The sequence below is a fragment of the Diabrotica undecimpunctata genome, chromosome 1, assembly GCF_040954645.1.
Source record: "Diabrotica undecimpunctata isolate CICGRU chromosome 1, icDiaUnde3, whole genome shotgun sequence".
NCBI lineage: Eukaryota > Metazoa > Arthropoda > Insecta > Coleoptera > Chrysomelidae > Diabrotica > Diabrotica undecimpunctata.
The window spans coordinates 141,316,317-141,338,524 of record NC_092803.1 but is presented as its reverse complement, the minus strand read 5'-3'; the positions used below and the strand labels follow the sequence as shown (position 1 = coordinate 141,338,524).

The following is a 22,208-nucleotide window of genomic DNA, read 5'->3' as shown; positions in this document are numbered from 1 at the left end:
GAGAGTCTCCTAAGAGAAAATAGAAACATAATTGCAAACCCCCAGCTACCGATACATCTAGATGTCCCATATATTGCACTAAACCGGCTTAAATCCAGATCTCCCCCACTCCTTACCATAAGGCCACTACATGAGGAAGATTTCAGTGCCCACGTAAAATGGAAGGGATACTGGGAAACGGTAGCCCCACCACAGATAGCAATAAACTCACTATCCAAATGGGGACTGAGCCAGATACAATCATGCTACTGTGGAGAATCTAGCCAAACCATTGAGTACATAGTGAAGGAATGTTCTCTGACGGCATACTCTGGTAGCATGATAGACTTCTTTCATGCCACAAATTCTGCACCGGAGTGTATTAATGATCTCCTTACAAAACTATAATTATGAGTAACAGTCGTTCCGGTCCTTTCCGGTCATCTGTCAAATTGATTTTATAACATTATTGAACATTATTTTTTCCTTAAATTCGTCGGTTTTATTTATCGGGATACCCAGATTATATTATCTAGAAATTGTTTAATGGTACTTAAATCTACATACATATATTGCGGTTTTCTAGCGTCTTAATACTTTCGGATATGCATCAGTACATGAATAATACCGAGACTTTTTGCCAATTCAAAGTCGAAGATGCATTTTGGATTTTAAACTAATTTTTTATTTTTAAAATTATACCTTTTATAAAGGAATTTTTAAATAATTTTTTTCTGATATATGGTATACAGCCAACTACAGGAATTTAGTTTTTTTGTGTAATTCCAAAATACTTTCCATTTTTAACACTACAAAAAGAATTTTATAGAAGTTTTATATTCATTAATACACGAATTAGAATGTATTCTTGGCGAATAGACAAATGACTTAAAAAGTGTTCTTGGGTGGGTTGCTTTGTATGATGATAATTAGATAATTACAGAGTAGAGTAGGGATGCAAGTTCAAAATTAAAAATTTCGTTAAGAAGAGCAAATTGATTTAAAATCCCGAGGATCCTCCTTTGGTTGGGAGAATTAAAGGATTCTCTTTTCCAAGAATAATTTTAAATAATGAATATTAGTTTCCCACTGGATGATCTTCGAATCCTGCAATTTGCATATCAAATTAAGATAATAGCTAGTTTTTTTTCATGACACATGTTTGTTCTTCAAATCTTTGTATAGGACATTTCGCAGAAATTCCAACCATTTTTTATAAGGTATATTCTTGGGTACTTTTATCCTGAAAGCGTCAGTTTATTATTTAGTGCTCCAGTGATATAAATATTAGTGATAAAAAAATAATATAATAAACGGTACGCTTACTCGTATAAACAGGTACGTCTCAGGAATTGTCACGTGACAGTCATTTATAGTTCTCCTCCTCAATCTCAAATAAAGTTTATATGCTAGTTTATTAGCTAGGACACTTCTTGTATAAAGGATGTGCAAAGTAGATGAAGTTTCTATTTTGTACGACACTATTGTTTTCAAATGTCAACTAATATAAAAGAATATTATCTAAACACTTTCAAAAACTTTATATGAACTAAATTATTTAAGTAGACAGGAAGTGAAATTTTTAATATTACCCTTACACATAGAACATAATTTCTAAATTCTTAAATAAAATCTTTTTATAGCATCGTCCAAATTAACCTTGATAAAACGATTCCTTCTGAGTTAATGTGGAGATATCATTTATGGTACTTAATTTGCATTTAATCCTTTACACAATCGCAGAATATACATTAAATTTTTATGTTTCGGAACAAACCATATTAGTCACTGGCTATTTCATATTGTTCATTATACTAATGCAATTATTGCTCAAGCACATTATGTTAAAATACCACTATAATAGATTTAAATATCCAGTTGGTAAATGTCTACGTGGTAGCTCGTTTTTTAACTTTTAATAATTACAATGATATAGAACATGAGTAAATTATTCTTGACCACCAATAATTTTCAAGACATAAAATATTAACAAATATTACTCTATATTTGCTGGTATCTCAATATATTGCCCTTTTTGTGTATGGAAGTAATGCATGCCGTTTTTTCTGGGATGTTGATACAATTGATGTATTTGGTAAAATATAAGCGTGGAATTCAAATAACGTATCTGTTCCATTTTTAAATAATTTAGCGATGATTCTTTCTAAACCTGGGAACTTGCATTTTTTCGTTTTCTTATAGAGTTCTTAACTATCTCAACTATTTTCGTGTTCCCCTTTTATCTATCTGTATAAAGTTCTTCTCAGAACCTTCTTTCATTGCGTCACAGTTTTTCGAATTCTTTCTAACCCATTAAGTTGGATGTGACGGAAAAAAACAGTAGTTCCGTGATTAAATACAAAAATATTGTAGCGTTACATACATAGGTGGTTTATTCCTAACCTACGTTTGATTCGTTGATATTTAAAATGCGCGCTTTCTAAAGCCAATCAATTACGCGAATTACAAACATTTTGCGCTTAAAACTTCACGCATGTTTGCCATCCTTTTGAAGTGTCAAAGAGTGAAGTGGTCGATGTCGTTCAGGTCAGTATTTGACATTATTTCACAGCGCTGTGCATTAATTAGTGTTTTGTTTATTTGTTCATTAAAATATTTTAAAAATGCCAAAATATACGGAATAGGAACAAGTACTGATACCGAAATTACTGAACTATTTTCAATAAGAAAAGAAAGCTGGACAAACTTTATTACCAATTTCTGCTGTTCGTGAAGTAAGTTTAAAATTATGCTGAAAATAAAATTGTTTTACCTACTGTTTATTTCAGCGTTTTGCTGAGGCGTTAGGAATTTCTTTGCCAACTGTAAGACGATTGGCAAATGAAGGTATCCAAAAGGATTCTGATTATTCCATCACAATGAGCGAATCACTAGTCTTGAACCTAAATTTTTAATAAATAAATAAATGCGAACATGCCATCAGGACTCGTGTATACAGAATGTTTAGTAAATATACAGAATGTTTAGTAAATGTTAGTTAAAATATTTTATGATATTTTTGATAGAAAGGCAGGAGTAACTCGATTATCGAATTAAATCTATTACTAAATCAAGTCGAATCAATTATCGAATTGACTAGATTATTGAATCGAATGGAAGTAATTATCGAATCAAATCAATTATTGAATTGAATCTAAATACAATAAAATAGAATAAAATTAAATAAATTTAAATACAATAAAATAAAATACAATCGAATCGATTATCGAATCGAATCGATTATCGAATCGAATCAAATATCGAATCGAATAAATTATCGAATCAAAACAATTATCGAATCGAATCAATTATTGCATCGATTCAAAATACAATAAAATAAAATAAAATAGAATCGATTACCGAATCGAATCGAATCAAATATCCAATTGATTATCGAATCTAATCGATTATCGAATCGATTATCGAATTGAATTAATTATCGAATCGAATCCATTTTATCGAATTGAAGCGATTATCAAATCGACTCGATTATCGAATCAAATCCATTATCACATCAAATAGAATCGATTATCGAATTAAATTGAATCGAATGTGGCATCGAATCGAATTAATTATTGAATCGAATCGAAATACAATAAAATAGAATAAAATTAAATGAAATAAAATAGTACAAAGTGGAGTCAGACAGGGTGACTCGTTAAGCCCACTTCTCTTTAATATAATAATCGACGAAATAATACAAGCAGTACGTTAAGGTCATGGTTACAGAATGGGGAACAAAGAAATCCAAATATTATGTCATGCAGACGACGCCGCATTAATCGCCGAGACAGAAGACGTATTCTAAAGATTAACACATATCTTCAATACCACAGCCAAGAAATACAATATGATAACATCAGCAGAAGAAACCAAATGTATAACAACATCTAAATACCCACTATGATATAAAATCGAAACTGATGAGAAAATAATAAAGCAGGAAGCAAGGTTTAGATATCTGGGAATAGGTATAACTAGTTACGGAGATAATGAAAAAGAAGTACGACAACAAAGCTTAAAAGCAAGTAAAACGGCGGAATCTCTTAATGACACAATCTGGAAGAACAAACACCCAATACAAGACACAAAAACAGGAATCTATAAAGCAGCAATTAGAACTATATTGACATACACGGTGGAGAAGATCTGGTACATCTAAAGTGAAACGACTACTAGAAATAACAGAGATGAAAATACTCCGACGAATATCAGGGAAAAGTATGTTGGATAGGGAGAGAAGCGAAAACATAAGAAGAACATACAATATAGAAGACATAAATGGATGGGTGACAAAACGGAAACAGGAGTGGAACAAACACATTAGTAGAATGGCAGAGGATAGGATAGTACGAATAGCATGAGATAAGTCACCAAATGGATGAAGAAGTATTAGCAGACCAAGAAAAAGATGGTGCGATAATTTAAACAATATAGGAGGCAGATAGAGTCAAATGGGCCATGATGATCGCCAATGTCCTTAGGGATGGGGCACGTTAAGAAGAAGAATATTGAAAAAGAAACATGCTTTAAATATCGTAGAGTTAGATATCGTAGAGTTAGATTAAGATTTCAGTTGGTGAAAAATTGTTTTATTTTTAGAAATGCTTGTTTGACCTGTTCTATTTTACACTTTACTTCCTGGTCTGAGCCCAAGATCTGATGTATCCAGCATCTCATATATTTAAACTTTTTAAACTGTTCAATTAGTTTGTCATTTGCTAATATGTTTGTGTTTGGTGTATTTCATGTTTACTAGCTAGACGCGCGATAGTTTCGTGGCCCGAAGCCAACGATTTTGCGGCTTAATGGTACTGCCGCCATTGTTTTGCTGCCTATTTCTTGAATTCTCCTCGTAAAACAATTAGGTATTTTTATTGTTAAAAGATATAACTGTACATTAAATACGTTTGTAGCTAAAGGTAAAGTAGCGTTGTTTACTCCGCTCTACCCTTTTAGTTTTTTTGCTCTGACTGATGATACAACGGTTGAGCAAGCATGGCGTTGGTGTGTATGTGTGTAAATTTAAAACACCTGGTCGGGAACAATTCACGTTGCTAATACGCAAAGATCCAAGTGGGTGATAAACAAAACAATGCAACCAGTTGTCAGTTTAGGAACTGTAATTATGTGACCGTATATGTGGGCTTATTTGTATATAAGTTATTGATTTTTTTTTATTTTTTTTTTCGCCATTCTGGATTAGGTGCCGCTCATTTGATATATTTTACATATTAGAAAATAAATATTACATTTATTTATATCAACATAATCTATATTTATAACAACATAAAATTATTCCGAAGAGAGGTACGGACTACTACAAAAAGATAAGAAAGTGTTGACAGGGACAAGACATTAAATTTCTAAGATGAGTTACAAGTTATACTTGTTTCCTGATAACAATTGAAATAGCAAAACTGTTATGGAAGCTACCCGGATTATTATTTTGCAAATACATATTTTAGGCCAATTAAGTTAGTTTTTTACTCGATACAATTGTATAGACAGTTTTGACAGTTGAAATAAGTATGTAGTATGAGATATTACAAAACTCTTGAGACTCTCATCAATGTTTTAGTGGAAATATGTTTAAATAAACATGTAACCTCGGAAACCTTTTTTAGATGGTGCTAGAAAGGTCACCAATGGAGACACTGCGAACGGCAGCCAGATGGTTGGTGAAGAGCGAGTCGTGGGTTCGAAACTAGCTTTTCGAACCGAGAATGGGTCCAACGGACGAAATAAGTAAAGGTAGAACAGAATAATAGATATTAAAAAAGATATAGAAATAAACAAAAAGATAGACGGGTAAAATTACCAAAAATAAGATAAGATAGAAACAGGGCGCCACTTAACTTTTTGGGTTCAAGGAGAAAATTAAGAAACCTTAGAAAAGAAAAGAGGTAAGAAAGATATTTAGGTTCTGAGACCAAATCCAAGGAAAGATATCGACAGTTAATTATTAAATAAATTCGGTCAACACACTATATAAACAAATATTAAATATATTAGGTGGACTCCGTCCACCTACTTACCTACAATACTTAATCAGCCTGATCTTTCTTCTGGTCGAAGGTATAATAATTATTTAATATAATAAACAAACATTCAGAGGTATTGTTATATCAGGAAACTTATTATTAGTCGAGAAATAAAATTCATTGATAAAACAAACAATATATTCAACACCACTATGATGTAAACCACACATGTGACCACACATGTAAAAAAAATGCACCATCAAATTTGAATGGTGGTATACATATAACAATAAACAGTATTATAATTAGGGAATACCTTTACAAATGCTGTATAATATAATAAAATCATACACAGTTTAAATTCTCAGCGAAGAGAGCCTGATCGTATTTAATAGTATTCAACTAAAGCTGATATAAATCTCTCTTTGCTGTTTATGGGCTTACCTCGAGATAATGGGTTAAAAATGTATAACAATTATAGCAAATAACAAAATGATTAAATTTAAATTCTAAAGAATACAAAAAGGTTTCAAGAATTCTGTATTATAAAAATAAACCACCCGCACTTGGTTTCAAGATAATTATCTATATCGCACTGTTGTTTAATGATTAACTGAGAATTAAAATTAAATGTTCGTAATTTAGAAGTTCTTAATAGCTAATTGAAAGTTCGTATGAAAATATTAAATGTTCCTTGACTGAATGTTAACTCAGTAGTTAACCTTAACTAGAGGAGAAGAAATATTCGACGGAGATTCGCCCAGATAGTTGAAGATAAAATGATTATGATAACTTACGATAAGTCTTGATGACTGCTGCACTCTTCACTGAAGCTAAATACTTTACTTATATTAAACACTGAAGTCAATTAACTTAAAGGTAGTTTATACCAATCTTTAATCGAATATGGTATTATATTAAGAACTGAAACATTTAAGTGTATACACACTTAAAGAAAAAATTCACAGAGACGGTAATATCAGCAAGCGACTTTACGCAAAGATCGCCCTGCCAGAAGTGCCTTTCTTTCTCTCAAAATTTCACAAGCTTCCCCAAAAATAGGTGGCATATCCCCCACTTAAAAATGCCAGGTCAGCCGGTATGTATTTCTAAGAATGTAAAAAGTTCTAACGATATCGAAAATAACGGTACTCTTCTAGCTAGAAACGTGATGAAAGGTAAATACTTTTGGATTAAGTTCTCTCAGAAAATTACTGTAACGTGCGACGATGTTTATCAAATTTATCAAAAAAGAACCCGCCTGACCGCAAAGAATTAACCGTGGATTAACGAGAATAATAAGTCGGACCTTCCGTGTTTTGAGATAGTCGGTAGCTTTCAATGGAATTTCGACCAACCGCGTATATATTATTTGCAAATACGGCCATCGGCGTCTCAGCAACAGGGGTAAAAGGATTAAAAATTATTTAATAAATTAATTATAAAAAAAATGTTGCAGACAATCAAAACGTCAAACTCAATATTTTGGTTATAACTTAAAAACTTGTCTATTTAGAAATTTAGAGAGTTGACAGACCTTTTCAGAAAAAATCATACACAAAATGAGATATGCTAAATTAAAATCGGATTTTAAATAAAAAAAGGTAATACCTTTATTATTATTTATAAAATTTGTTTAAATGTATCTGAACTTTAGGGTACTATTATGATTAAATTGTGTGCAAAAAATGGGCCAGATAGGTTGAATACTTTTTGCGAAATTTAGTAAAATATTTAGTATTAAAGAAATTTAGAACAAAAAAGTTTAAAAAAATTACATTTATGTACACAATATGATTTAATAATAAATAGCACTTTTTAAGCTGATAAATATTTACAATAACTCCTTGGAATTTACTATCGCTTACCCTCACTCCTTTTACTTTAGTCGGAACGCAAAGTACTCTTTGTTTACAACACTCCTATTTAAACAATTTTTAATAATTTTGTTTGCTAAAAGTTTTGTTGAAAACTTTGACTTTTCTTATAGAAGATTGATTACTTTCAGCCATTAATGTTGTTAATTACCGTAACAGTAATTTAAAAAAAGGGGCAATCTTGGTTCCTACAGGTCCTAGAACATTTTTTTTGGTTTTAAAAGTTTTTTAACCAGTCTTCCAAATATTTTTAAGCCATTTATTTTTAACTAAATTCTACGGTGATATTCTAAATGTTTATAAGCTTAAAAAGTGCTATTTATTATTAAATCATTTTGTATACATAAATGTAATTTTTATTAAGGTTATTAATATACGTCTTAAAGAAGAAAATAAGCCCCGGATTATTGAGATCCATTCAGTCAAATTATCTGCACCAGCCTTAGAAATAAGCTCATTTTGCAAACAATCTCATAAAAAAATTCAATGTTGCAAAAACTATTCAACCGATCTTGCCCTTCTTTTGCACACCATTCAAACAAAATAAGACCCTCAAGTTCAGGTACATTTAAACACATTTTAATAAATAATTAAAAGGTTATTAACAATATTCAAAGCAGCTATTTTGTTTTTGATCAAGAAAATTGAGATCCGAACTCGAACGGAACTATATCTCTCTTGATAATGGCTCAAACATGGGTGCCGAAACGTCCAGTTTTAAATTCTCAACACGGTTCTTCTCGAGAACTTAATAATTTTCATTTATCTGGTTTACCTTTAGCCGAACATAAGGTTTTTTCTGAAGATTCTACATAATCGAATCCGTAAAAAATGCTATCAAGATCTGAATGAACTACACATGCGTTTTCGAAAAAGATTAGATACTAGACAGACTTTGTTTGGGCTATTAGTTTTATTACAGAAGTGCACAGACCAACGAAAAGAAGTTTATCCATATATCATAGAAAATACTAAAGCATTTGACTGTGTCAAACATAGTAGCATGTTAATATTCTAAAAAGAAAAAGTTTGGACACCAAATATCTAAAAGTTATTGAGTACCTCAAAAAGTAAGACATAAACATCCAAGGTAGCTCTCGCGTGATATCATTCTTCTGCTCGACAATGCTCGACCTCGTGTTGCCAAAGTAAGGAAAGAAAATCTACAACGAAAGAAATGGAGGATATTAGAGTATCCACCCTATAGTATCACATCTTTGGGCTACTGAAAAAGGCGGTAAAATTTCACAGCCACAGAATTCTTTAAGCATAGTATACATCGGTTGGTGAAACAATGGGATACGTGCCTTAATTGTATTGGTAATTATTTGTAGATATATTTGCCAATAATTTTTTTTGGACCAAAGAGGGTCCAATTGAACAAGGTATTTTGAATTCTTAACCATTATAATGTAAGTGCACATTGAAAATCTTGACTCTTTTTTAAAACTTCTGATGCTATTAGATAATTTTCAAAACACCCTTTTCGTCCAGACTCTGTTGTCAAAACATTTTCAACATTTCTTGATCAATATTAAAACTGAAATATTTACTGGGCGATTTACACTACTTTCATGTGTTGGTGTGTGATTATTATCAAAGGTATCTCAATTATAATGATTACACAAGGTTCGTAAGTCAAATTTGTTTTCTGCCATTCATTTTATATATTGAATACTGTTATGTTACAATCCTATTATTGCCAACTTAGTCCAGTCATCAGAGATTTAATTTCTAAAAATGAAATGAGCAAGCTGAATATTGCTGAGAATATCAATTTTGGGGCCCCAAAAAAGATGCAAAAATGTTTGCCGCTCTTACCCCCGGACTTCCCCCTAAAACCATGTCTCGTAGGATGGAAAACGGAAAACATCAATTTACCAAGAATCTGTACGCCGTAAAAAAATTTTTCAAACAAGAAATGTAGCTGAGATAATTTTGAACAAAACTGTTTATTGGCACTTTTTCTGTAAAATGAACCTTTATCTCAGAAACAACGTTTGAAGCGACAGGTGATTTACATATCAGTTACGCGAACGAAATCATTTTTTAAAATAAAATTTGTATCAACTCGACACTAAAAATTCGATATCTTTTCATCAGAGTACCCTATCAACAAAAATCGAAACCTTAGCTACATTTTTGTTGTTTAAAACATTTTTTTCTATGGCGTCCAGATTCTTCTTAAATCGATGTTTTCCGTTTTTCCCTCCTGAGGGGAGTTTTAGGGGATAGGTCCGGAGGTAAACTTTTTTGCGGTCCTAAAATGAACAGTCACAGCAAAACTGGGCAAAGTCCCTGGACCGGATGGCATTACTGCGGTAGCCATAAAGCTGTTGGTAGGTGACATGCTAGTAACAATTTTCAATGTCACATATAACATCGGCCACATTTCAATAGATTGGCTTTATTCAACCTTTATAATGATCCCTAAATCACAAACTGATCAGAGTAATGAACTATTTGCGTAAATGCGTAATATTTCTTCTCATCCTCCATACAAGAATGTTCAAGAATATACCTCCATACAGAAAGCTGGAAGAACTAAGCGACCAGACACAATTTGGGTTCAAGAACGGACTGGATACTCGTTAGGCAGCTTTTGCTTGAATACGCTTGTACGAAACTGTGTGGGCCAACTAAAGATATATTCATGACATTTCTCGAATATGAAAAAGCGTTTGACACCGTAAAACACGGTGCAATGATAAAAATGTTCCACAACGCTAATATTGACGAGAAAGATGTAAGAATTATCTAGAATTTCTATTGGAATCAAAAAGCACGAGCGAGGCTGAACAAATCAAAGAACACAAGGGAATTTGAAATTTTAAGAGGGATGCCACAGGGGTGTATTTTGTCACCCTCTATGTGGAGAATGTTTTTGCAGAGGCACTCGAAGGCGCTGAGTGTGGTATAAAGGTCAACGGGCACCTAATAAATAATATTCGTTACGCCGACGATACCGCTATAATCACAGACAAAGAACATGATGCAAAGGATGCTAAATAAAATAAATACCGTAAGAAAATACATGGCTTGAAGATAAATGCTGGGAAAACTAAACGCATGGCAATAAGAAAAAACGCTCTTTTAAGAGTACTACTGCAGTTAGATAATGCTTCAATCGAGCAAGTGAAAACATTCAAATATTTGGGAATGATAATGAAAGACCAATGGGATCCTCAACAAGAAATAAAATGCCGTACCGGACAAGCAAGATAAGCTTTTGTGAAATTTAAACCTCTACTATGTAACCGCAATCTTTCCTTCAATCTCCGCTACAGGATAGTTAAATACTGTGTATGGTCCATATTATTATACGGCATGGAGACATGGACGTTAAAAATATCCTCCATTAACATGTTAGAGATCTTCGAAATGCTGACCTTGCAAATAATGTTCCGCATATCATGGACAGATAGGGTGAGAAACGAGGAAGTCTTAGGAAGGGCAAATACTGAGAGAGAGTTAATTAACTTAATCAAGGATACCTGGGCCATATCCTGAGAGGAAAAAAAATACACAATCCCTCAATTAATTATCTAAGAGAAGATTGAGTACAGAAGCGGAGTAGGTCGCAGACGAATGTCTTGGCTACAGAATATAAAGAACTAAACAGGCATAAATTACTCTGGCGAGCTTTTGCACGCCGCAAAAGACAGACGTCTGACCTGAAAATAATTAGTCAACGCACTATGGGTGCACGGCACTATGAGGGCCCTGTTATACGAGCGCTAATGTTGTCGTGTTAGCAACACCGCGTTAGCGTCGGCCAAAACGGACAATGGCACTACCATGGAGTAAATTATACGAACGATATTGCCGTCGGCGAGTCCTCGTTATCCTAACGGCAAGCGTTGCTAGTGCACCCGGTCGCGTTAGCAGCAGACAGTTCACGCGTTGCACATAGCGTGTATTAAGTTATACGTAACGCTGCCAACGCGGACAAAGTGATATCAACGCGACGCAACTACTGTCATGTATAACTTGGATATTATGCGTCCTATTTTCCGCGTTATCAACGCGACGACATTAGTGCTCGTATATCAACTTCCTTAGAAGAAGAAGAAGCAAAATTCAGCTTGTTCGCATGATTTTTAGAGGTTCAGTGGATTTTCATCCCTGACGACTGAAGTAAAGTAACATAAGTGGTATTTTACATATTATCACAAATAGACTCGAAATATTAGATATATAGAAATGAAATTATGAAATGAGAGAGAAATGAGAGAAATGAGAAATTATGAATAATATGAGAATATCAGTAGAAAAAACCAAATGTATAGTGATCAGTAAAGAGCCGCGTAGATGCAAACTAGAAATAGACGGCAAAATTGTAGAACAAATAATGAAATTCAATTACCTAGGAGTAGAGATCACTAGTGACAGGGATATAAGAACAGAGACCACAAGGCAAGCATCAAAAGCGGTAAGAGTAAGTGGTTGCCTCCGAGAAACCATATGAAGAAACAAATATCTGACCACGGAAAGCAAAATGAAAGTATACAAGATAACAGTAAGACCGATCCTAGCATATGCAACGGAGACAAGGACCGATACAAGAAAGACGAAACAACAAATCAACAATATGGAAATGAAAGTATTAAGATCAATAGCGGGCATATCATTAAGAGACAGAAAAACCAACAGAAGTGTACGCGAACAATGCAAAATTCAAAATATTAACAGGTGGATAAAAACAAGCAAAAAAAACTGGAACGAACATGTAAACCGAATGGGACCAGATAGATTAGCGAACATCTGTAAAAACAACAAGCCGTATAGCAGAAGACCCGTTGGAAGGCCGCCAAAAAGGTGGAAAGATGATGTACAGCCAACAACGACTGAAACAGAATAAGAGGCAGGCAAACAGGAGTAATCCTAGTCGCGCGAAGAAGAAGAAGAAATGAAATTAACGAATATGAATGATTAAATATATAGATTGATACACTTTTAATATTGCATATTTAAAGTTTTTAACTAGAATAAAGTTGAAATCACAAACTTGCCTAATCACGAGTACTCTTGTATAATCTATTCTTTTTCCCGGAACTTAAATCACTGAACAAGGAAGCTTTTATTTAAATAACAATAGTCTTAACATCCTTATTTGCTTACAGTGAAGATTATCCCTTTCGGGAATATATGCAAGTGCATTCCTAACGTGCGTGCTGAAAATTGTTTCGATACTTTCACCGTTTGCATTGTTTTAAAATTAATCGTTTCCCATTTTTTATTGCTTACAGGATACTTCGAGTAAATTGATAAAATTCCTTTACTTCTGATTGTTAGATATAATCTCTTAATTGCAATTATGATTTCATTTCACTTAATAACTGTAATGAAAATTATTATAACTCGCAATGGTTTAATTATTAGCACATTTGAAGGTTATTAATTTTTTATGAAATTCAAATTATTGCTGATAAACTAATGAGTAATGTTGACTAGTTGAAAATATTAGTAATTTAAAGTTAAGGGTTATCCTATACTAACTATTTAGTGTTTTCTAATCATGAGTTTCTAATCACTAATGCTTAATTTTTTGAGCACTAACAAAATATTTCTTTTTTATCCATTTTTCCATCTCTCTTTTGTCGTTACCCTATTACTGAGGATTATGATTTCTTCCAATACTCCTAACAAATTTTCTTCCTTGGTCTCTATCCTCAGCTGCTTTAAGCGTTTCAGCAGCCACAATGAGTGGCTGCTGAATTCTGAATTTGGTCGAACCATCTGGTTGGTAACCGTCCTCTTGGTCTTCTACCCGGAACGTTTCCAGAAACTATTAATCTCTCTAAATCACATGACCAAATAACTCTAGAATTCGCTGCAGACGTGTACTTGAAGACATTCACGTTGGTTAATGAAACATTTGTCCGATGAGCTGTCCAAGGTAAGCGCAGCATTCTTCTCCAATACCAGATCTTAAAGACATCAATTTTGGCGTTCTTGTACGCGAAGAGTCCAAGTTACTGCCCCGTATAGAACTATTGAGAATACAAGTGCATTTACCAATCTTATCTTGATTTTTTGAGAGATAGTCTGTCTTTGCAAACTTTAGTTAAGTGACTCATCGAATTTTTGCTATACAAATGCATCTCCGAACTTCTGCTGCACAGTTGCCATCGTTAGTTATACTAGATCCGAGATAGTTAAAGCTGTCTACTATTTGTTATTCCTGTAAGCGGTTATTCAGCTGAATAGTGCTGATAGTCTATCACCATTATTTTCGTATTGTCTCTATTAGTTTTAAGACCAACTTTAATGCTTTTCAACTCAAGTCTTCGTAGGAGATCTAGCATTTTTTAAGGTTAAGGAAATCTTAAATTGAAGATTTTTATACCAGCTACCGTTACTCCATGTACCCATCCTTCTAAAGCCATCCTTTCGACATGTTGACCATAAATATTGAGTAAGTCAGGTGATAAAACGAATCCTTGTCTAACCCCTCAATCTCTCTTCTGAAGTGTCACGAGGTGTGTCGGTGCTCCCATCTCTGTTAATATGGACCAAAGATTTATTCAGCTTACACAATCGATTGCCTTGTAGAAGTTAACTATATTATCATAGGTAGATAATTATATTATCATAGGTACTTGAAATTCTCTCGAATTTTCAATGAGTTGTCTCAGGTTCAGTATTTGCTCACGTGTACCATTTCTCTTTACAAACCCTGTTGTTTCTGCGGTATTCCAGACACTGATAGAATGGGTAATATGTCAATTTTTGTCACCTAATGACTACAGTATTTCTCTTGGTATTGTGTTAATTTCTGGGGATTTATTTCTCTTTAGCAATTTAATCGCATTTTTTACTTCAGAGAGCAAGACATTAGGTTATCTAGGTAGTCGGAGGGCCATACATTTTATGCTGCACTCTCGTTATTTCTATGTAAATCGCTACAATAGTTTCGCCACGTCTCCAATATTTCGTCAGTATTGGTCCTTAGATTACTTTCCGTATCCATCACAGACCACGTTTGAGGTTTAAACTCTCTGGTAAGGAGGTTGGCCTTTTGAAGTAAATCTCTCGGTTTATTTCAACAACCATGTTCTTCTATTTCTCTGCATATTTGGGAGATATAATCTGCCTTGTCTTTGTGGCATTGTCTTCTTATTTCTTTCAATAACGCTCTGTAGTTATCGTTTGTTCCAAATCTAGTTTTATTTACGCCAAGAAACAATTTATTGCTGCAACCGTTTCCGAGAAACTATAGTTCTGCTGACTTTACGGTAAAGCTAGCATAGCCATAGCTATACCTCGGCGATGAAAAAGGCTACAGAGCCCGTCTTGGCGGCATGTTTTATTTTATTTTGCCGAGGAAACGCTAAAGATTGACTAGGTGAGGCGTAAACAAGCTGGGTGCTAGCATGCCATCATACCATGGATGATAATTTTTCAGTATGGTAGTGCGGGAGGGTGCTGAACTATACAAACAGCTGAATTTCGCGTTACAGAACATCCACGTTTTGACAAGATATGGATTAGCTGAATGCTGTCGTGAGAAACGTAGTGATTGGTGGGAAAAATGGATAAAAATATTATACGAAATGCAACGTGCTGATTTATTTATAAATTTCTTAAAATCTATACCCATAGTACGGGGTTATTTGTCAAATCCGGACATTATTAAATTGTGGCGATAAAAAATTATTCGAACTGGGTTTCTTTGCACAAGCTTATCAAAAATTACACCCTAATATTAAACCCGCAAGAAAACATGGGCCACCTCGGTCAAGATTTTGTTGAACAATTTTTTCATACAAATTTCAAAAATTAACTTTTCCGCCCGGGACAAAGATTTTTGGTGATTCTGAACAAAAAAGGTCCGTAGTAACTTTTCTTAAAGTTGATCGTTCTCGAGTTATAAATAAGCGTTTGAAATTTTGACGCCCTCGTCTCCGGTGGCGAGATAATATAGCAAGAGACCTAAGCACTATGTTCGTGGAGAATTTGATGGAGGTTGCTCAAGACAGAAAACAGTGGAGGCATGTTGTCGAGCCGGCTAAAACCCACGAAGGGTTGTTACGCCAAGGAGTAAGTAAGTAAGTAAGTTTGAAATTTTGAAAAACGCCAAATCGGTCATTTTTAAAGCTCTGAAACTCAGTAAAAAATAATTTTTGAAGTTAGAAAGTAAAAGTAAAGTTTAAATATCCATGTACAAGATTCCGATGTGTTTTTCAAAATTGTTAACATTGAGCGCTCGGCACATACCGTTAATACCACAATATTTGTTGTTTCCCTCACACTAACGACGAGTATACGTAACTGGTCAATTTGTAGCTGGCTCTTGAACTAATATAATATATTGTTCCATTTTTTGTATATTTTTATAATTTTTAAATTATTTACTGACAAAAATCGTTCAGAAAGCTATATTTAATATTAATTCCTAATATACGTGGACAATGTTATATGTTAAAGCGAATTTAATGAATAAGCAATGATTTAATTTATTTATTTGATAGTAACTAAAAAAAACTTTACCGTAAAGTTAGAATAATAATTGGGTATGGCTAGGGAATAATGGGCTATTTTTTGGGGATTGGTTAATGTACCAATCAACAGCAATTAATTAGCAATAAAATATGATGCCAAGATGGGCCCTGTACCCCTTTTCCTTGTCGAGATATAGCTATGGCTATGCAGGCTTTACTGTGAAGTTAGCATACCCACTGTTTCTCGGAAACGGCTATAGCAATAATTTTTGTGTCTCGGTAATAAATTAGCAATACATTTAAGTGTTGGTCTAAATTCGGCCTTATAAAATGGATATGCTAACTATACAGACATGATTTTTTAGAAGTTTAGATGCATGATTTTTCTTAGGGTTCTCCTTTTAAGGACTTTAAAGCGAAGTAGGACGTTTAATACTAGGAGTTAATGGTCACTTCTACAATCTGTGCTCGGTTATGTTTTAAAGCTGATGCCCGAGAATGTCCATGTTAATCTTATTAGAATGTAATCTGTTTAATCTGGGCTACGTCATGTATACAATCTACGTGGGTAGTGCTGTTAAAACCAACTCACCAATTGAAGCCAACAGTATATGGTCCATAGTATGGAGCTAATCTCTTGATATTAACTATCTTGGGCAAAGAACAAAGATTCGGACAAAGCACTTTCTCACGTTTGGAATTGTATAACCATACTGTTTCAACTCTTTTGAAAGTTGTCCTAGTAGCATGCATGCTGAGTCTGGTCTTGGCTTTATCACTTTGAAGCTTCAAACTTTTACGAGCAAATTCGTACTTTTTCCAATTTTTCTTTCAAATTTTCGATGTACGTCAAATCTCAACGTTCTTCTTCGCAAGGAGGCAATCTTCTTAAAATAAGATCTTGAGGAAGTTTTATTTCTCTTCCGGTGATTATCATCAATAGAGAATCACTGGTTGCTTCATGTTCGGAACTTCTATAGCTAACAGGAATAGAGAAATTAAAGTATCCCAATCTTTTTGATAATCAGCGGCAAACATTGAAAAATATTGACAAACAGTTCTATTCCGTCTTTCCACCATTCCGTCTGATTGCGGATGGAGGGGTGTAATGCGAGTTTTCTTAATACCCAAGATTTTCATTATTTCTTGCCATGATTGTGACTCAAAATTTCGTCTTTAATGAGAATGTAACTCTCAAGTAACTCCGTGTCTTGAAACGACGTAGGTTATGAATGCTTCTGCTACTGTAGTCGCTTCTTAATTAGAAAATTTACTATTTTTTGTTGGGAATGAGCTAAAATTCTACTTTAAGCTAATTTTTTTTGAGCCTTGGATTTCCACTTTGGAAATCATTCTTAAAATATAAAACATTAATAAATAACTTCAGAAAAATATTGATTAGGAAGGGGTGTAATTTCAGGCAATTTAAAAAAAATTATCTATTGCAACCATTAAGTACTTGTTTCCTCTCTCTTTCATCGGAAGTCGACCGAGAATATCCACTGCAAGTCGTTCAAAAGGCTCTCCGGAAAGATATTGTGCCATTTTACTTCTTCTTGTTTTAGGGCCTTGTCTACCGTTACATAATTCGCATTTCTTACACCAATCTTCAACATCTCGGCGACAATGTTGATCCAGTAAACTTTGTCTCGAATTCTGGCAAGTGTTCTTTTAACTGCAAAATGTCTTCCAGAAAGGCTGCTATGAAGTTCTTATAACTCACTTTTAATATTTAATTTTGGCAGTACCACTTGTTGAACTAGACGTACTCCATTGTGACTTTCCCGCTTCCGATATAGTAGACCTTTGGAAAAATACAGAGATTCCTGATTGAGCCCAGTGAGCCTTTATAGTAGACCATTTTTAAGGTTTTCGAGGGAGGTCTGATCATTATCTTCTTCCTGATTAACCGTGATCATCCGGAGACTTAGTTCTTCGGTTAAATTTTTTTTCTTCAAGCTGCCAATGGCTTTGAAGCTGTTTTGCGCTTAAAGCATCTTGGAATTCTTGTAATTTTTTATTTAACGTATTCTGAAAAATTGTCTTGTCTTGTGTCTTGTCGCCATCACTGTTTAATGCATACTCAGAGGAAATATTCAAAAAAGCATTAGAAGATGAAGTAGCACGCATAAAAATAAATGACTACCCATACATGAAATTAGGTATGCTGATGATACAATACTAATAGCAGAAAATATTACAGATCTACAAAGAATTTTAGATAAGGTTGTTGAAGCGAGTGAAGAATTTGGTTTGTCACTAAACATAAAGAAAACAAAATTCATGGTTATATCAAAGAAAATTAATGTACACGTAAATAATAAGACGATAGAACGAGTTCAGAATTATAACTATTTAGGGAGAAACATTAATAAAATAAACGATTATACCAAAGAAATTAGAGTTAGAATAGAAAAGGCTAGAAGTGCATTCAATAATATGAAACAAATATTATGTTGTAGAGACCTCAGCCTAAATCTTAGAAAATGAGTACTAAAGTGTTATGTATTTTCTGTTCTTTTGTACGGTGAGGTTTAAATAAACAATGTCTCAATCAATTGGAATCATTTGAAATGTGGACATATCGAAGAATGCTGAGAATCTCCTGGACAGACAGAATAACCAATGAAGAAGTACTAAGAAGAATAGAGAGCAGCAGGGAGATACTGGATTCCATCAAAATAGGAAAACTACAATATCTGGGTCATATAACACATGGCGACAGATATGAATGCCTAAAACCAATAATGCAGGGAAAGATTCAAGGAAAGCTCAGCATAGGTAGAGGAAGAATGTCCTGGCTGAGAAACCTCAGAGAATGGTTTGGATGCAGCTCAACTGAACTCTTTCGGGTTGTAGTGTCAAAAGTTAGAATAGCAGTGATGATTGCCAACCTTCGTCGCGGAGATGGCACGTAAAGAAGAAGAAGCAAAATTGACACTTGTTCTCTTAATTTTTTTATTTCATTTTTACTAATCTCTAGTTGAGCCTTCAAATGAGCAACTTTATATTCCAAAGTATCTTTTGTCTTCCTGTTGTCAGTTGTGGGAGAACGATTTCTTAGAGGTCTATATTATCTAGTAGTATTTCTAGTAGCACTATGTGACGGGCTTCTGGAAGTTGATCTAGTCGACCTTCTGACCTTCTTTCTTTCCTTGCCTGGGATCGGTTTCTGCAATTATTTACAAATATTCTCATTCTTCCGCAAATAAAACATCTTCTGTTGAGATTTTTGTTGAATATTTTGCAGTATGTTTAACATCTGGATTAAAATAGTTTGTTAATTATCTACACAATCACAACTATTCAAAATACTATTGTTACCTAAACTGTCAACTTTCTGTGTTTATATAAATTTTCTGACGCTTCAGACATTACTAGACATTTCGGAATTTTTTGATGACATCTATAACATTCTAGATTATACTTATTTTTCGTCAAGCGATTTTTTCTATATGGAATAAATCTCACGACACTGTCGTAACAATTATCTTTTATCAAAATATCAAGGAAAATAATTCATTCATTTTATTAGAAGTACGTAGAAGCGAAGTTATATTTACAGGTAACTAAATTCTTGATTTATTTAAGATATAATTAGATTTATGCTGTTTAGAACATGAATCTTACATTATATAAAATATGTTATTTAAATTACACGAACAACTATGGGTAGTGGAATCTTTAGGAATGTTTAGTATTTTTCCATACTTTTAGAAGAAAGTTGATATTTAGACTAGTTAGAAGGAGCGCCCATCCCATTAGACAACACCTTACCTGACATATCGTGGTCGCGATCTCTCGGACTATGGCTAAATTCTCACTCATCGACGCGACGGTGCCACCACGGAGAGATCGCTATGCCTCGCCGATCACGTATATCCCCGATTCCATCGTCAACGGTTCGGCACAACTCCGTCCGATTCCGACGGTTTAGTAGTCGCTCACCCGCTGTGAGGGTAGGTTATGCTCAACGTTAGTGTATTGACAATTCGAGGCCAACAACCTTCATCTTTTCGCAGAGCCGAAAGTTCTAAGTGATGTGTGACTGTTTTTATTGTTACCCAGTGAGTTTTAATTTATAAAAGGGTGGATATTATTTAAGTGCATGGTGATGGTACTATTTTCTCTTATTTGGATTAAGTCGGAACGGTGAAAAATTTCGTGTATGGATGTGGAATGAGGTAAGTTGTTTAGCAATATAATTGCATAGTGTTTGTTTTGCTGAGGATTTGGAGGTTAATTTTTTTATGTACCTACAGTGTTCTGGGAATAAATTATTATCAAGGATGATGTGACAATGAAAGCTCTAAAAAGCGTGTAATTGATTGTATTGATATAACTGTATATTATCTATTCATTGATTTAATGAGTCATGTGATGAAATAGTAAATATGTGAGACATAAACATAACCTACAGGAAAGCATTTTGCAAAAGCTTTATGATGTGCATATCCTAGGGCATGTATCATTTGAATCATTTCACACATATGGTTTATCTATTTTTATCTTCCACAAGTTTGAAGTGGTGGATTTTTACAAACTTTTCTGAACTTTTTTAATATCAATGTTTAGCATTTATACTAAACTAACTTAAATTAAATTAAATTGACTGGCATGTTGTATTTATGTATTTTCTCTTATAAAGAACCTTTTGCACAACATTACTGGATACGGGTTATGTTTGACTTTTATTAGCTATTTGGACGAGCATAAGATTTGTCCTCCTTGCTCTGTTTTATCAAAAATATTAGATTGTACTCGTCTATTAATTACTTATACCTTCAATTTTGTGTGTTATCAATATTTTTCTTAAAAAGTTAAATATATAACTTTCCTCTCGGTGCTTATTCGTATGGCAAAACAAAAAATACCTTTTTGCAAACCACCAGGCGCTTCTCCCTCACAATTATGTACTTACCATAAGCTTTGAAATACTCTTTTTATATAACTGCCTGTTACTGCACGCTTTTGGCATTTTTTGCTTCACCGGCTGGCCGGCTGCTTTAAATTCCACCTTAGTGAAGGTATCATATTCATTCTGATAACATTACACTGTTTATGGTCACCATTTTTTCTTTTTCATTTTATAGACCCAGTCAGTTACAGAATATTTGCCAGCACTGAACTGTGTTCGTTTATATTATGATTTTCTTTCTTAACAATCGTCGTCAAACGAATCAATTGACTTGAATAGAAAGAACGAAATATAAGGAAGAAATTTAGACAAAATACAAAGAAATGCATATCAGAATAAGAAAAAAGATGTACTTAAGGTCAATGAGGCTAGTAAATAAATGCAGAGAACTCGAAGAATAACGCTAAAAAAAATGTACATTGATTTTACTTGAACTATCATGAAAAACACCTGCATTCCTATGAACTTAAAGAAAAAGGTGTATAACACATGCATACTACCAGTTTGTATCTATATCTTGGAGACCGTAACCCTTACCAGAAAATCTGCTAAAAAACTAGAAACAACGCAAAGGGCAATGGAACGAACCACGCTTGGAATATCACTGAGAGACATGATTAGAAACACAGAGTTGAGACGTAGAACGAAAATCAGGGATATCGTGGAAGAAATTTAAAAAATGAAATGTGCTGGGCCTGTCACATAGCCAGATATGACGATAACAGGTGGACAAGGAGAACCCTAGAATGGAGACCAAGGAGGACGACAAGAAGCATGATAAGACCTCAAAAGAGATGAGTAGCTGACATAATAGCAGTGGCAGGCAAACAATGGATTATATTAGCGTAAGATAAAGAATGGTGGAAGCGATTGTGAGAGACCTATATTCAGGAATGGATGGAAAATGGTTGACGAAGAAGGAAATCGAAGGAAATCGAACCGATAGCAACTAGAAAAAATTGACAACGAAACAAAACCGGAATTATAATGACAGAAATGCAGCAGG

General features: G+C 33.8%; 1 protein-coding gene across 4 annotated transcripts in view; it reads left to right on the top strand.

Moving 5' to 3' along the window:
- Positions 1 to 22,208, top strand: part of jvl (javelin-like) — a 539,968-nt gene that overhangs the window by 269,310 nt on the left and 248,450 nt on the right. The window contains exon 1 of one of the 4 annotated variants that reach the window (XM_072520144.1): positions 20,222 to 20,468. The exons of the other annotated variants lie outside the window; for them this stretch is intronic. Coding sequence (XP_072376245.1) covers positions 20,457 to 20,468 — 12 coding nt within the window. The 5' untranslated portion in view covers positions 20,222 to 20,456. Of the gene's footprint in view, positions 1 to 20,221; positions 20,469 to 22,208 lie in introns of those variants that run through there. 4 annotated transcript variants of the gene reach the window in all.